The sequence below is a fragment of the Tympanuchus pallidicinctus genome, unplaced genomic scaffold (assembly GCF_026119805.1).
Source record: "Tympanuchus pallidicinctus isolate F22 unplaced genomic scaffold, pur_lepc_1.0 scaffold20, whole genome shotgun sequence".
Classification (NCBI taxonomy): Eukaryota; Metazoa; Chordata; class Aves; order Galliformes; family Phasianidae; genus Tympanuchus; species Tympanuchus pallidicinctus.
Window position 1 is genome coordinate 4,526,875 of NW_026294722.1, and position 15,561 is coordinate 4,542,435.

General features: G+C 55.8%; 1 protein-coding gene across 1 annotated transcript; it reads right to left on the minus strand.

Moving 5' to 3' along the window:
• Positions 1 to 540: 540 nt before the first annotated feature.
• SOX18 (SRY-box transcription factor 18) lies at positions 541 to 4,730 on the minus strand. The gene is made up of 2 exons (XM_052683598.1): positions 4,089 to 4,730; positions 541 to 2,132 (listed from the first exon to the last, which is right to left on the minus strand). The coding sequence occupies exons 1-2, from the start codon at positions 4,489 to 4,491 to the stop codon at positions 1,279 to 1,281; spliced, it is 1,257 nt and encodes a 418-aa protein (XP_052539558.1). The 5' UTR covers positions 4,492 to 4,730; the 3' UTR covers positions 541 to 1,278.
• Between the last annotated feature and the right edge of the window lie 10,831 nt (positions 4,731 to 15,561).

Consider the following 15,561-nt stretch of genomic DNA (forward strand, 5'->3'; position numbering starts at 1 on the left):
CCAAGCTATGGGGATACCCCAATCTACAGGAACACTCCTATGTGGGGACGCTGCAAGACAGAGCATGGAGCACCCCGAGTGGAGCGATGTGATTTTTGAGGCATCCCATAGGAAAAAAGCTGTGAGCACACGGTGACCCCCCCGGCAGCTTCGCAGCACAATGACCACACGAAGGCACGTTGTAGGAGGAGGATATCGCATGTTTTATTAGAGGAACAGCTGCTGCTCCGCGGGCGGCCGCGAGCCCCCAGCACCGGGCAGCCCGGCCCCATGTGCCAGGTTCATCATCAGCGCCGGCAGCAATCTGGAACTGGTTGGGCCGACATGGATTTGCGGAAAAAATGTGTTCACACAACAAGAGCACAAGATGGGAGCAATTAGATGAAGATGTTTTAATAATTAACCAGTATCAAACAGTTTGCTCGCCGTACAGTTCTAGACAATAAAAGTGTTAGCAGTCGTATTTTTCCTTTGTACAAAATTCCAGTCGATTGTTCCACAATATTTACACGGTAACTCCCTTTTTCACAAAATATCTCCTTTTCCCCCCCTTTTTTTTTTTTCTTTTTTTTCTTTTTTTTTTTTTTTTAAATCCAGCTTTGCTACATAAATGCTTTAGATCTCATGGATATCCCTTGATTTCTTTTTTAAAAAGTCTAATAGTAAAAAACAAACAAAAAAAAAAACGAACCACCAAAACGACGACGACAACAAAAAGAAAAGACATTAAATACCATTTTATATATATAAAAATGCTTAGTAAAAATATAGTTTTGTTGCCCAATTAAAATATATTGCTGAGAATACAGTAAAAACTGTCCTAAAGACCACCACAACCGGGCACCACGAGTCTTCAACAGCCCCCGAAAAGGGCTCCCGAGGGCCCCCAGTGCGCGAGTTCCTAGGGCTGGGTGCTGGGCCATGGGTGATGGTGTTGGTGCTGGGTTGGCTCAGGCAGGATTCACTGCAATTGCCTAAAAAATGCCCCCGAGAGGATGGAGCGATGGGAGCTGCAGCGGGCAGGCGGGCTAGCGCGTGGTTAACCTTTGGCTTTGGGAAGGCATCTATGTGTTATATAGAGATACGGTATATCGGTGCGTTCAGCATGGTTGGGTTGTGGTTTTTTAGGTGTTTTTTTCTTTTTTTTCTTTTTTTTTTTTTTTTTTTTTTAAAGAAAGAAAGCGATGCATTTAATGAGATACTCTACATATTACGGAGCTCGCGGTTAGAGGAGGATTGGCTGCTCGTTGGCTTGTTGCGTTGGGTGCACGCGCCAGCCTAGCCGGTGATGCATGGGCTGTAGTAGACGGCGCTGCTGGCGTCGGACAGGGCGGATATCAAGCTGCTCTCCTCGCAGGAGATGCTCCTAGGAGTCACTTTGGACAGGGAGACGTGATAAGGCAGTCCCGAGGCTTCGGGACGAGTCCTGCTCATGTTCAAATATTGGTCAAACTCATTGCGGTCAACGTCCGTCCAAAGGTCGCTTTGGTTCAAGTGATCCACGCTCTCCATGTGGTGGGCTTCGGGGGGAGGTGAGAGCTGGCCCAGGTGGGCGGAAAGCCCGCTCTGAGTCCCCGAGCACATCTGGTTGTAGTAGAGGCCGGAGGGGTGGGGAGTCCTCATGGCATCGGCCAAGTGCGCTGGGGGCTGCGCGTAGGGCACGGCCACGTCCCGGCCCAGGCACTTCTCCTGGGGAAACTCCATCTGGGGGTGGTGGTGGTGGTACCCGCGGAAGGGCATCATGCCGCAGTCCTCCTGCATGTGCGGGGGGAAAAAGGCCGGCTCGGTCTGTTCCAAGACATCCAAGGGAGACATCTCGGGAGTTGGCAAGCCGTAGTTTTCAATATCCGACCCCATGGAGTGGAGTTCTCTGAAGTGGTTGAGTGGGGGAGGCTGGGGGTGGCCCGGCTGGCTGCCGCCGTGGTGACTCATGCTGAAGTTGTCACTGCAAGGCTGGGAAAGGTTATGCAGGAGGATATTGGGTTCCATCCTCTTGATTTTCTTGGCTTGCTTCTTCCTCCTCGGGCGGTACTTGTAGTTGGGGTGATCCTGGAGGTGCTGGATTCGCAGCCGCTCGGCCTCTTCCACGAAAGGACGCTTGTCACTGGCGCTCAGGGCTTTCCATGACTGGCCTGCAAGGGGACAGGGAGCTCAGTGACACCGGCCTGGCCTCAGGACCCCCACAGAGGGGTGCGCTGAGCGGGCTCAGTGCCCAGCCTGGGCCCTGGTGCTGGACAAAGAGCGGGGTCCCAAGCGGGGCCGTCTCCATGTCCCAGCTGCAGACATGATGCTGCAAATCCCTGGGAAGAGGGGAGATTGGCCCCAGGGTGCCCAATCATCTGCATCCCGCACCCACAGCCCGAACTGCCCGTCCCCCAGCCGCACCCACAGCCCCATCTCCTGAGCTCCCCGTCCCCGCATCCCGCAGTGCTGTGTCTCTGCATCCTGCTGCCCCGTCCGGCCATATCCTGCTTCCCGTAGTCCCGCATCCTGCAGCTCTGGCGACCCATATCCTGCTTCCCGTGTTCCCACATCCCGCATCCTACAGCCGTGCGTCCCGCATCCTGCAGCCCTGTGTTCCCGTATCCTGCATCTCCACAGCTGTGCAACCCACAGCCCTGCTTCCCCTCCTCTTGTGTGCATGCATCTCTCTAACCCCCCATCCCACAGTCCCACATTCTGTGGGACCATAGTGCTGCACCCCAGAGCCGTTAATCCCACAGCCCTACACTCAGCATGCTTTGGTCCTGTGTCCCTGCAGTTTGCATCTCACAGACCTGTAACCTCACAGCCCTATCCTGCAGCCCTGCAGCCCTCAGCACCTTGCCCCTGTAACCATCTCCCGCAGCCCTGTATCTTTGCAGTCTGCATCCCACAACCTTGTACCCTTCCAGCGTCCTTCATAGCCCCTATCCTCGCACTCCATGTACTCCTATCCTTGCAGCTTGTGTTCCACAGCCTCTACCCTTACAACCTACATCCCAGCACTCCGAATCCCTGCAGCCTGCATCCTCAGCCCTGTATTCCTGCACACCACTGCCCTATAATCCTGCTGCCCTATAGTCCACACTGCCAGATCTGCGTTATTGTATCAACAGCCCCTCACTCTCACGGTCCACATCCCCAGCCCCAAACTCCTGTAGCCCACTTCCCCAGCCCTGCACCCCTGTATCCCCAGCCCAACGCCTGCGTATTCCATGTCTCAATGTCCAATACCCTTGCAGACCACATCCTCAGCCCTGTACCCCCACAACCCAAGCCACATTTGTGCATTCTGCTTCCATGTGGCCCTACAGCATGCACTCTTATTCTTCTAACCCTGCATCCCGAACCTCCCCCCCCCACATAGCCCCTATTCCCAGTCCTACATGCCAGCATCCTGCAGCACTATACTCTTCCAATCCACATTCTCACACCTGTACTCCTGCAACCTGCATCCCCAGCCCTATACCTGTGCATCCCACTGCCCTGTATCCTATAACCCAGTTCCCCGTATGTCTGCAGCCCAAATCCTTAGCTTTGCGCACCAGTAACTCACATCCCCAACCCCATATCTGAGCATACCTCTTTCCTGTACATCTGTAGCTCACACTCCCAGCCCCATATCCCTACATCCCAAACCCCGTACCCTAACATCTCCATCCCTGTACTCTTACATCTCCCAGCTCTGTATCCTTACATGCCCAGCACCATAACACTACTCCTCCAGCCTCGTACCCTTACAACCCCCAGCATCCTTGCACCTCCCAGCTCAGTACCTTTACAATCCCCCAGCTCTGTTCCCCAGCCTAGTACTCTTACATCCCCCAGCCTCATATCCCTACATCCCCATCCTCATACCCTTACACATCCTGTCCCCATACCCTTACATACTTCATCCCCACACCCTTTCGCCCCGCAGCCCCATACCTTTGCAACAGCAACCCTGTAACCTTACATCCCCCAAACCCGTACCCATACACCCCCCACCCGCAGCCTCAAGTCCTTCAGCTCCCAGCCCCGTATCCCCACACCCCCAGCCCCTCACCCTTCCCCATCTCCCCTTCCTCCCATCCCCTAGTCCCGTACCCGCACCGCACCCCACTCACCCAGCATCTTGCTGAGCACGGCGTTGTGCAGGTCGGGGTTTTGCTGCGCCAGCCGTTTGCGCTCATCCTTCGCCCAAACCATGAAGGCGTTCATGGGCCGGCGGATGCGGGAATCCTCCCCGGCCTTCCCCTCGGCTCGGCCCGCCGGGGGGCTGTATCCATAGCCCGGCTCGGGGCTGGGCGTGCGGCTGGGGGCCGCGCCGGGGGCCGCCCCGGGGGCCGCGGGGCCGAAGGCGAAGCCGGGCTCGGGGCTGGGCGTGCGGCTGGAGGGGGAGGCGGCTCCCGGGGGCCGAGGGAAGGCGAGCCCGGGCTCAGCGGCCGGCACGGCGCCGGTGACCCATGAACAGTCGCCCCGGGGTTGCGATATCTCCTCTCGGCAGTAGTTTGACTCAGATATATTCATTCCAGCTGGACAGCACTTTGTGTCCGACCCGAGCGGGTGCCGGAGAGAGAACCGAGTCCCGCGCGTCCCGCCGCCTCCTGCAGCCGCCGAGCAGCTCCGCTCGCTTCTTCGCCCGCGTTCGGGTGGTTTCGGGGGGATTTGGGGTCGCCTTGGGTTGTTTTGGTTTCTTTCCTTTGCTTTTTTTTCTTTTTTTTTTTTTCCCCGTTTTTCCCCCCCCCAAAAAAAAAACTTTTTGGGATGATGTTGGGCTGGAAGGGGCAAAATATAGCCGGGGTGGACCAATCAGCGGGCGGAGGGGAGGAGGAGGAGGAGGAGAGACAGGGCGTCCCCAGGAAGAGCCGCCCGGGAGGGCCGGGTGGGAGCGCTGTGGATGTGCGGCCCCATTCCCTTCCTCCCGACGAGGAGCGCGATTCGTTTCTGCTCTCCGCTCTTTCCCTTCTTATTTTTGCTTGCTTCCTTTTATTTTTTTTCCTCAAGCCCCGTCTCTGGCTGCTTGGGATCTGCCCGTGCGAAGGGGAAGCGTTTGGATTCTCTGTGTGTTCGCAGGGCACAGGGGATGCTCGGCACTCCGAGGTTATTTTCCTTACAAGCCATTCTATGTGTGTGTTTTGGCCACGGTCACCATTCCGGGGTCAGGAGCAGCCGTGGGGTGAAGGCAGGGCCGAGTCCTCTCCCCCAACACCGTTCTGGTGGGTTTCATTTGTGCCAGTTGAGAAATCTCGCCTTGTCTTCCCGTTCGCATGAAAAGCAACACATCCCCATCCTGCCTGCCCAGCCACTTTGGAGGAACGCTGGGTTCAGAGGTGGGATGATGGCAGCCCAGACCTGCCCGGATCCACGGCACACTGTCATTTGGTGGCAGCATCCCATCCCCATGCCAGCTCACGGCTCAAAGCCCTCCTGCCACCCGACAGAGATCTGCCATAGCGGCGAACGCGTTACCAGGCGACATGCCAAGCATTGGGCGACGTGGTCCGATGGCTCTTCCTGCCCTTGGCATGGGGCAGCTGGCAGGCAGCGAGATGCACCCCCTGACACCCCAAGTCCATGGGGTTCATGCACAGCTCAGCCCTGGGGAATGGCCCCAAACCCCTCTGGCTGCGGAGATGCCCAGAGCTGAAATCCGAAACCCGGGTGCAGGAAGAGTTGGGGCACAGCGTTGTGCAACAGCCCGGCTCCCTCCCAGCCTCCCTGCAGCCGTGGGGTGTTGCATGCCATGGTTTGTGTGTGTCTGGAAGTGATTTGAAAAAAGCCAATCTGCAGTTAACCCTAAACAAAGCAAAGGCCATAAATATATATATATATATATATAACAAAATCTTGTCTCGTTTATTCCTCCATCGCTAGCAGAGTGACGGAGGCTTCACGATAGATATCCTTCACATTCCTGCAGTTTCTTCTTAATAGTTTGCAAGAGCTCGTCAGCACTGGAGCACAGGAGAGCCCGCATGGCTGCAGGGAGCCCCTCTGTGCTGCTCCCATCCCATCAGGGCCGTGCAGCATCACTGCACCCCAGGAGCAGCCCGCTTCTGCTGAGCTCCGAGATTTGCTCTTTGCTCTTCACTCCTGCCCACGGCTGCTTGTGGCAGAGCACACAGTGTTGTCCCCACGAGCCCCCACCCTGCAGCACAGCAGCACCCTGGGGCTGGACCAAAGGCTCTTCCTGAGCATTGCCCAAAAAGGGTTTGGAATGGGGCAGCACGCAGCAGGGGTCCATGCGGTGCTGCATTTTGGGACCCTGGCGCAGGAAAACCATGCAGTGACCATGGGGCAGAGCCGTGTGCTTCATCCCAGTGGGCAAATATCAGTGCTCCATCCCGGGATGAGACCTCGGTGCAACCCACATAGGGGACAAAGCCCCCATCCTGGATCAGCATCCCCACTGTGGGGGCACGCAGCCCCCCTGACACTTCCTTTCCTTTCTCCGGGGGGCTCCTCACCCACCCTTGGCGTCAGACGAGCTGAACCCCACCCTGGTGCAAAAGCTCAGAATTCCTATTTTTTTTTTTCCCCTTGAATTTCCTTTACCATTTTCCCCATTTTTTAGGACGGCAGCTCGCAGCCCCCACCCCGGCCCCCCTTTTCCCTTCGCCGCGTCCCGCGCCGCGCAGCCCCAGCGCCACACCTCGCAGAGGAAGCGCGGCGGAGCCGGCAGCCTCCGCTCTCCCCCTTCCCCCCCCCCAACCAGCACAAAGGCATTTTCCCTCCCCGCCTCCCACCTCTCGCCGCTGCCTGTTCATCCACACCGGGCTCTCAGCCACCTAAAAATACACACGGCACCACCTGGGCCATCCGTGGGGTACATCAGAGGTACTCCGGGGTTCTGTAAGCAGATAGGGATGAGTGATGCTGGATGAGCCCTGCGTTATTTCTGCTGCTGGGTGGGCTGTGGGTGTGCACCGGTGTGTGCCTGTACTGTGCAAGCAAATGCAAAGGATTTGCTCACCAAATTTGCACTGGGGCTGGGGAGGTGGGTGCAGGGAGGGCCTCTGGTGCAGCCATAGCCAAGTGCTGAACCAAGAGTAGCAAATTCTCCTTTTGTGGAACACATGGACAGAGATTCCCAAGCCTGTCCCAGGGTTTGGGTACCACGGGCAGGCTGCAAATCCTGCATTCCTTTTTCATTCACTACTATGCAATTACCATTGCGGGGTTGGCAATGTGGGGTGCCCCTAGGAGTTTAGCTGCATGCACTGGGTCACTGCACAGTGAGATATTTGTTATTCATCGTGGCTGATGGCCATTTCTTGGTGCAAAGGGAGCTAAGGCATGCAGCACATGGAGCTGAAACACTGTAGGGCTGCAGTGACACAGTCTGGGCAGGGAACCATAAATCATACCATCATGGAATCATAGAATCACAGAATCGTAGAATCATGGGATCATATGAATCATAGAATCATAGATCAGAGAATGAGACAATGGTAGGATGGGGTGGATTGGGTTGGACTGTGTTGGAAGGGACCCTGAAAACCATCCATCTCCAGTCCTCTGCCCTGGGCAGAAGGTGCCCATCGCTGGGGACACCACACAGGCAGGGCTGCTTTGTGTCACCTCCAGCACCCCATGAGCTGCCCCACACTGGCAGTCCCATCTGCTCCCCCAGGGCCACAGCCAGGCTGGAACAAAGGCTTTCCAAAGAAAGGCACTTCCTGCAGAGCAAAGGCCGGGCTGCGTGAGAGCCCTGGCGGGACGCTGAAGTCATCTGCTGGGAAATGTTTCAGGTTTCAGTGGAGACTCCCTTTCTCGAGGGCCTGGCTTCCTTGCAGACAAATGCTCACGAGGGTCACAAAGGATCCAGCTGAGCTCCCAACCCTGCAGCACACTGTACATCCTGACACCGGCGTAGCTGCAGGTGATGTGTCCCCATGGCCATGGCTGATACCAAGAAACCCTACACAAGTCCCAGGGTGAAGGGCCAGGCTTCTTCCTACCCCAAGCAACGGGAGGTAGATGGTGGAAATGACAGCATGGTCATCCCCCAAGGTATCTCCTGTGGAGAGAGCCCAGCTATCATTTTACCCTTCTGCTTTCTGCTCATTTGCTATATTTCTTCATTTCTGGTTCAGTCTGAACAGGTGAAGAGCACGGATGATTTAGTGGAGATGCCCCCCAAGCCATGGCAGTCCCCAGGACTGGGTACCCTCTGCTGTCCCTGCCGTCACCCAAACCATCAGATGGGCAATTTTCCACCAGTGATGGAATGAAGGTGTGAGAATGGAATAGACTCAGCCAGGCTGGGGCTTTCCTCCTGTTTCCTCACTCTTTGTTCTGGAGCAGCTCGTCCCCATCGCCACCATCTCAATGTGGCTCCAGGCTTTGAGAGGGGATGCTGGACAGGACTCTGAGCACCTCTATAGGGGCAGAGAGCTCGTCCTGCTTCTGCTTCCCTGCAGCTGATTGTGGTGGATGCTGCAGTGCTTGGTTCTCATCACAGAGAGAACCCCGCTGTCAGGAAGGAAAGTCTTACACTTCCACCAACTATTCCAAGCCCCCCATAAACACATTTTTTGGTTCGGCATTAATGAATTACCTCAATGTGGAGCTGCTCATGCCAAATACATGAATACAGAGTGCAGAAAAGCCGCTGAGAAGCACATTTGGCTGCCGTTCAGCTGCTTCGATCGGCACCATTTAGTTTCTCTATTATAGCAAGCAAATGTGCTCTGCCCATGGCACTGGATCCTCCCAGGAACAGGCAGCAGGCTGGCAGTCTGCTTGGCATCACCTGGGCACTCATGGTGGCAGAAAATATCACGTGCTATATGGCTCCATCCAACAATCTGGATCCTGTCTGCCCAGGATCATTGCTCTGGACATGCACTTGAGTGCCAGAGGAAACAAATGGAGCAGTGTCATTAGGCATCAGGTTGGGTTTGGCAAGGAGAAGTGCAGCCCCTCTTTAGAGAAACTCTTTGGAGCTCTGCTCCACGTCTGCTCACTGCATGTTTGCACATCTCCCTTTGAGCATCACTGAAGTGAAAGCATCATCTGAGAGCATCATGGATAAATGGGTCCATGCTGCATCATGGGTGCAGTGCCACTTTCACTGCAGGTAAGGAAAGGCACTGAGCAAGGAAGAGTGATCACACCTCTACCTCTCTGCATCCCAGCCCTCAGCAGCTGCTCAGCAGTGGCTGCTTGCTGCCTCTCTGCTCCTACATCCCGGCAGGCAGCGGGGTGCAGGCTATGGAACATTCCCCCCAGCACAGCCACTGCAGCAGTAGCGCAGGACGCCTGCACCTGGGAAAGCTTTGCTGCTCTCCAGAGCCCCTGCAGCTCCCAGTGTGGCTGAGCTCAGCACAGGCATTACCTCACCTCCCGGCACAGATGGAGCTGGCTGCAGCTCTGCTCCCAGCTTCTGCAACCTCTGGACCGAGTGTATTCCTCTTGGGTTCTCCATGCACTGGCTCAGGTGGGGCAGACATGGCTGCAGCCCCGTGCCTCAGTTTGCCCAGCTGTTCTCTGCTCTTGGTGGCACAATCCCCCTGGAAATGGCATGATACACCAGATCAGATCTGACACACTGCTTCTGTCTTGAGAGAGAATAACACTAACAATAATGACAACAATATTAATAAAGAGAAAGGGCCGAGAGCTTTTTCTCTTTGCAGCCTTGGGGCAGAGGAACTTTTCCTTTTCAGTGCCTCACTGGAAACACTGCGGAAATTAGAGCACGAATACGTTGCACTGGCAGCTCTAAAAGACAAGACTGATAAAGGTCACTCTATCTTTGCATTTTTCCTCCACGGCTTCTCTGCTGCCTGTTCCCAGGCTGCCCACCCCAAGCACCTCCAGCCTCATCACCTCATCTCCATCTGAAGTACAGGGGACAGCTCAGCACGTGGCCACACTGGGGCCACCTCCGTGGCATGCTTGAGCCGGAGAAATAAGGTTAAAGGCTCTTATCTGATGGAGCCTGAGCCTTGCCAAAGCCCTGTTGCTATCAGCTCAGGACACATGTGCTATTGGCAAAGCTTCGGGGACACAATAATACAAACAGTTTTCATTGTCGAGTCAACAATGATGGGAGAAGGAGCCCTGTGCTATTACCGGTGTAAAAGGCACTGTAGGAAAGCTCAGGACGGGAGGATGCAGTCAGGATCAACAGCAGGGCTGAGCAGATTATGCAGTTATATTTTTATTCAGGGAGGAGAAATCTTCCATCCCCAGTGGGCTGGAGCCAGAAGGATGGAGCCGGGGGGGTCAGGCTGTGAGGAAAAACCCTCTGAGCAGCGCTGGCAGCAGCTGCAGTGAAGTGCTGAGCACAGCAGCACCTTTGGACAAGGGCAGGAGGCAACTCTGTGGGATGCACTCTGCTGGCTGGGGACAGGGACGCACTGCCCAGGGGAAAGCATGGGGCTGGGGTACAGGAGGTGCAGGGGTGGGGGGCACAGTGCCATACATATGCTGGGGAGTGTGTTATGTGTTCTCAGCTGCATGTCCCCCTTTTTCCAGCCCATGTCCAGTGCCAGCACGAGGTAAGGGATGCTGTTGCCTTTGCACCACTATCCAAAAGCTGTATAAAAAATATAAACAGTCTGGTCGGGGATCTAGCTCAGGGAGAAACTCCAGCCCTGTTGCTGCTGTGCCAGGTATTGTGCCATGGGGAAGTCGGGAAATGGTGCCAAGGATGGTTATGGCCAGGAAACCCCCACGGAGATAGGAGCCATTCCCAAGCTCTTGCTGATGCTGGGGGAATGTTCGGTGTGGGGCCCAGTGGCAACGGATCCATCCCCTTGTCTTCAGGGTGTTGCAGCCTCTGAAGATGCTTTGGGAGTTGCTTTTGGTAGGGTCTGGCTGGAAGTGGTTTGGAAATATCCTCTGCAGGTACCCCACATGTTTGGGGATGAAGTGAAGCGGGGCTTTACCATGAGGAAACTCAGCATGAGAACAGGCAGCCCTTTGGCTGTCCCTCTCTGGCTGTTATACATGATGCCAAATGGATAACAGTCCCCTCCAGGACTTGTGCTCAGATGCAGACTGGGGTACTGGCTTGGTCCCCACTTCCCATCTGTCCTATGGCACGGCGCATGCTTGGAGGTGAATGGGGAGGTGACGGGAGCATCGTATCAGCCGTGTCTATGCTGATGCAGAATATCACACCTCATGCCATGATGGTGGGGGGGACAGCAGTCTGAGGGGGCTGGAAGCAGGGCAGGAGGTCAGGAGCTTATCACTGCCATCAGGACCCTAGTGGGGCCGGGGCCGCCGTTCCCACCAGGAGCAATGATGTCAGGCAGCAGCCGCGCCAGGAGCAGGAAGCTGGATGCAGCCAGCGAGTCTGTCCTGCTGGCCTTCCCCGTGTGCTCCAGCAAACAATGCGCCCGCGGTGGGGACCGTGCCAGCAGCGTGGTGCTGGATGCTGGTCCCCATCAGTGTGGGGCTATGGGATGGGGCTGGTATCTGCCTTCTGCACAGGGGTCTGCTGGAGGAGGTGGAGAGAACATACATTGTGTGCCAGGGCTGCAGTTGGCATTGCTGTGGCTTTGGGGCTGCTGCAGTGAGGCAGTGGGCATGTCTGACCCCAGCTAGGCACATGGTCAGGGAAGAAAGGCCAGCAAGCCTTCCAAAGGTTTGAGAGACCTCTAGAAAAGCCTTGGGAGAAAGGATGGGCACGCAAGATGCTGGCTGACCCCAGTTCAGTTAGCGTGGGGTGAACACTCACTGGTAGCACCCTGCTTGTTGAATCGGGAAGCAATGATGACTTAAACATGCAGAGGAAAAGAATGAGCTATATGTGCTGTGAGATGCAGCTGGAAGCTGAAGACCCTCTATAGGATGGGAACCTTATCATGTAAGCCTCATCTCTGCCTTCATTCTCAGGCTGAGTTCTGCCCCAACAACTCTGCCAGCATCCCCCATGCACCCACGCGTAGGTCAGGGTGAGGGCAGTGAGCGTGCACTCCTGGAAGGGTGATGGGGCTGGGCACTGTGCCCACTGGGAGAGGGACTTCCTGAGCACAGCAGCTGAAGGATGGCCCCAAGGGCTGCAGCTCGCCTCCACCCCACACAGCACACCCATGTTATCGCTGTACACAGTGTGAGGTTCCCCCCCTTGGGCTGCATTTGCCAGCGGCTGGCAGCGATGCTTGTGCTGGTGCCGACAGGCTGGCTGGCATGTTTTCCCTTGGGGAGGCTTTAGCAGGAGGCTGTGCATTTCTGGGAATTGTGTCGGGCAGGGAAGGAGGTTATTGTTCGAGCTGCAAGTGTGCGGCGTGCAGATGAGATCAGGGCTCGCTGCTCGGTGGTGGGACAGCCGTGCTGCTGGCCCCACTGATGAGGAGATAAGCAGGGGATGGGCTTTATTGGTGGTGCCATCACTGAAAGGAGAGAGGGATGTGGTGAGACTCTGGTGATCCAGCTCCACTCAGCATCATGGTGCACCTGGCATGAGGCAGAAGTGAGTCAGGGTGGTGTCAAGACAAGGAGGATGCTGCCCTCACCCCCAGGGCTCTCCAGTAATCTGGTGTACCGTGTTTCCATTGCCCCCAGTTCAGCCAGCAGCCCCAGGAATCCAGTTCCATCCCCAACCTGATTGCTTTCAGATCACTGCAAAGGGACCTGCTGTGCACAACAAGATGCAGATGTGCCAAAGCAGCTTTTGCTCTAACCATGGGTGGAGGAGGCCAAGACTGCACTTTTGCCAGGATTGCACTTCTGTCTCGTGGCCATGGTGCTCACTGGTAGGAGGGTTTTGTGCAGCCCTGCATAGACACTGTACTTCTGTCCTCATGGTGCTGGGGATGGAGGGCACACTGCAGTCCCCAGCCCATGGCTGAAGCTCTGAGGATGTCATGCTTTGGCAAGGCAGAGGAGAGATTTCTGAGATATTTCTGACATATCACTCTGCTGTCCCAGACCTCAATGCTGAGCCTCTCCTCACCCAAGATTTCCCCCTCCCTCTCTTCCAGCTTTTCCTCATCCCCAGCCCTTTGGTGGTTTCAGCCCCAGCCCTGTGCTTACCCTGGAGTGCACACAGGTCCCATTCATCCCAAACTCTGGGACACAACAGCAGAGCCTTGTCTACATAACCACTGCAAAGAAGGGACTTAGGGGTCAGAACTTTTTTGCAATCCTTTACTACAAGTGAGCTGAGGGGTGCCAACCTTAATCCACCAGCTGAGAATTTCAAGCATCCTCCTTGGGAGAACATCTCCCTTCATGCACTGTGGCTTTTATCAAGGAGAGACTGAAGAGGACAGAGGGGCACTGCCATCCAGAGAGCTCCTACCACCCTGCTTGCAGGGACAGCATAGGAAATGCTACATGGGAAAGCCCAGTGTGAGAGCCCAGGAGCCCCTGCCTTCCCACAGCAGACTTATCGAGGCACCAGTTCAGAGTGGCGCTTTCTATGGGCCAGAAGGGAAGTGCATACACACCAGACTCCTCGGGGTCAAGGATGCTGGGCAAGCAGAGAGCCGAGAGGCTGCAGGGGGCAGGGGAGGCAACCGGGGCGTGGGGAGCGAGCCACAAATAGCCAAATGAATGGCTTTGACTTCCTATGTTTCATGGAGGTGAATAAAAGGAGACAGGAGGAGGAGAGCAGAGAGACCTGAGCTCTCACGCACACATACCCAGTCCGGACCCCGGTGCACACTGATGGCACAGCACAGTGCCACTTGTCCCTCAAGAATACACAGTGCTTATTCTCCCTCCCTGTCCCATTATTATTTTGTACAGTGGGGAGGAGGGTGACCAAATCCCGCAGCTAAATCCTGCCTTGTGCACAGCTGGCACAGGAGGCAGTGCCACCAGGCATGGGTGGGCTGGGGGGATACAGAGCCACTGCAGGGCTGCTCTGCTGGAGGGGCAGGATGGAGCTGGTGGTGTCCTCTGGGAGCCACACAGGTTTCTGCTGCGTTAGGAGGGACTGTGCCAGCAGATGAGGTATGGAAAGGTCCCTTGGCTTCTCAGAGGACGTTCAGCAAGACAGCAATGCAAGTCACCATGTGGGCCAAATTCTCTAGATTTCTGAAGTGTTTGTATGGAAAATTTTGGCCTCCAGGCTCGCATGTTCCTAATGCCAAGCCTAGGAGACTAAGGACATTGGGCATTTGCAGAAAGGAAAGGGATCCTTGCTTGGGTTGCTAGAAGCTCATGTCTCTCGGGGATCAGTTCCCCCATCTTTTTTCTTTTCGTCTCCCAAATAGGAGCTGCCCTGGACTAAGGGAAGAATCACAGAGCAGCTCTGTGCTGAGAACGGCTTGACTAACAGTGAAGAGGGCAGCAGGGCACTGGCACTGATGTATGCAGCCAGGTGGAGCCAGCCCAGAGACAAAAGCAAACATCCAGCAAGGCCGGGAGCATCAAGTTGCTGCCAAGGAAGGCTCACAAGAGTGGCAGAGATAGGAGATGCAGAAAAACCCCTTCCCAAAAGCGGAGCCTAAAGCAGCTGTTCCCATCTCCCAGCTGGGTGAAGGCGTAGAGTCTTATATTTCCTTGCTGTGCAGCCCAAGATAGGTATCATGCAAGAGGCTCCACACCTCAACCAGGGACCCCCAGACTTCCCATGACACCAAGGATGGGATCCCACAGACCTGGGCACACCTGAAGGAGGAGATGTTTGGGGACAGAAGTTCCATGGGGGAGTCTCATGGTGAATAGGTGGACAAGGTTCTTGCATTCCCCTTCTCCAAAACCAAACCAGACTGTGGGTTCTAAATAGATGGGGGTGAAGTGGGTGGAAACAAGGGAAAAAGTGTTTTTTTATATGAATTATGGTGATTATGGCATCCAGGAAAACTCAGCTGCCTTCAGCCATCCCATACACCAAGATCTAAATCTTCAGAGTGTCATTTGGGAAACACTGGAGCCCAGCAGCAAAGCCAGGTGAGATATTATGGGATTGCATTTCGCATCAAACTCTTCTCCCTGGAGCCTGTGAGTGAGGCAGCACACATGGAGGTGCCTCTCAGGCATGCCGGGGTCACAAAGCCCCCTCCCAGCCTTTCCCCTGAGTCCGGCTCCAGCCACAGTTTCTCCCCGTGCTCTGTTTTTAGCACATTCAAGTAGCTGCTTTCACAAGAGGTAAAGGAAAGTTCACGGATCCGCTGACAGATCAGCCCAAGCGGGAATTTCACTGGGAATTCCTGCAATAGCAGGTTGGCTCCCGCGGAGGTGGAGTTTCCTCTGGATCTACCTCCACCCAGGCTCGGTGAGCGCTCCGACCACCGGCTCACACACGGGGGGCCGGGCTGAGCGACGCCACGCTGCTTCCCAGCCAAGGTCAGCCAGAAACCCTCCCCGCTCTGTGAACGCCTGTCCTGTTAACCCTTGGGGAGAGTGAGGAGGATGGAAGGGCCGGGGCACAGTGGCAGAGTTGCGCTTGTCGCACGTCTCTCCCTTCCAGCTGGCGTTTTGTGCAGCCCTGTCCCTCCGGGATGCCATCAGGCTGGGAGAGGATGGCCAGCGTGGTGGGAGGGCGGCATTTGCAGGCAGCGGGGTGACAGGCTTCTCGCTCCGATGGGGCGATGGGGCTCGGTGTGAGTGAGCTGTCTGGAATCTGAGACACGTCCCCAGCCATACTTGTGGTCAGGAACCATGTTCATGTTGCAGTGATACAAACCA

Excerpts from the sequence above, each read along its gene's own strand:
- SOX18 (XM_052683598.1), bottom strand. The coding sequence starts at position 4,491 with ATGAATATATCTGAGTCAAACTACTGCCGAGAGGAGATATCGCAACCC. Across the intron at positions 2,133-4,088 it reads CGTGCTCAGCAAGATGCTGG|GCCAGTCATGGAAAGCCCTG; the intron begins GTGAGTGGGGTG and ends GTCCCCTTGCAG.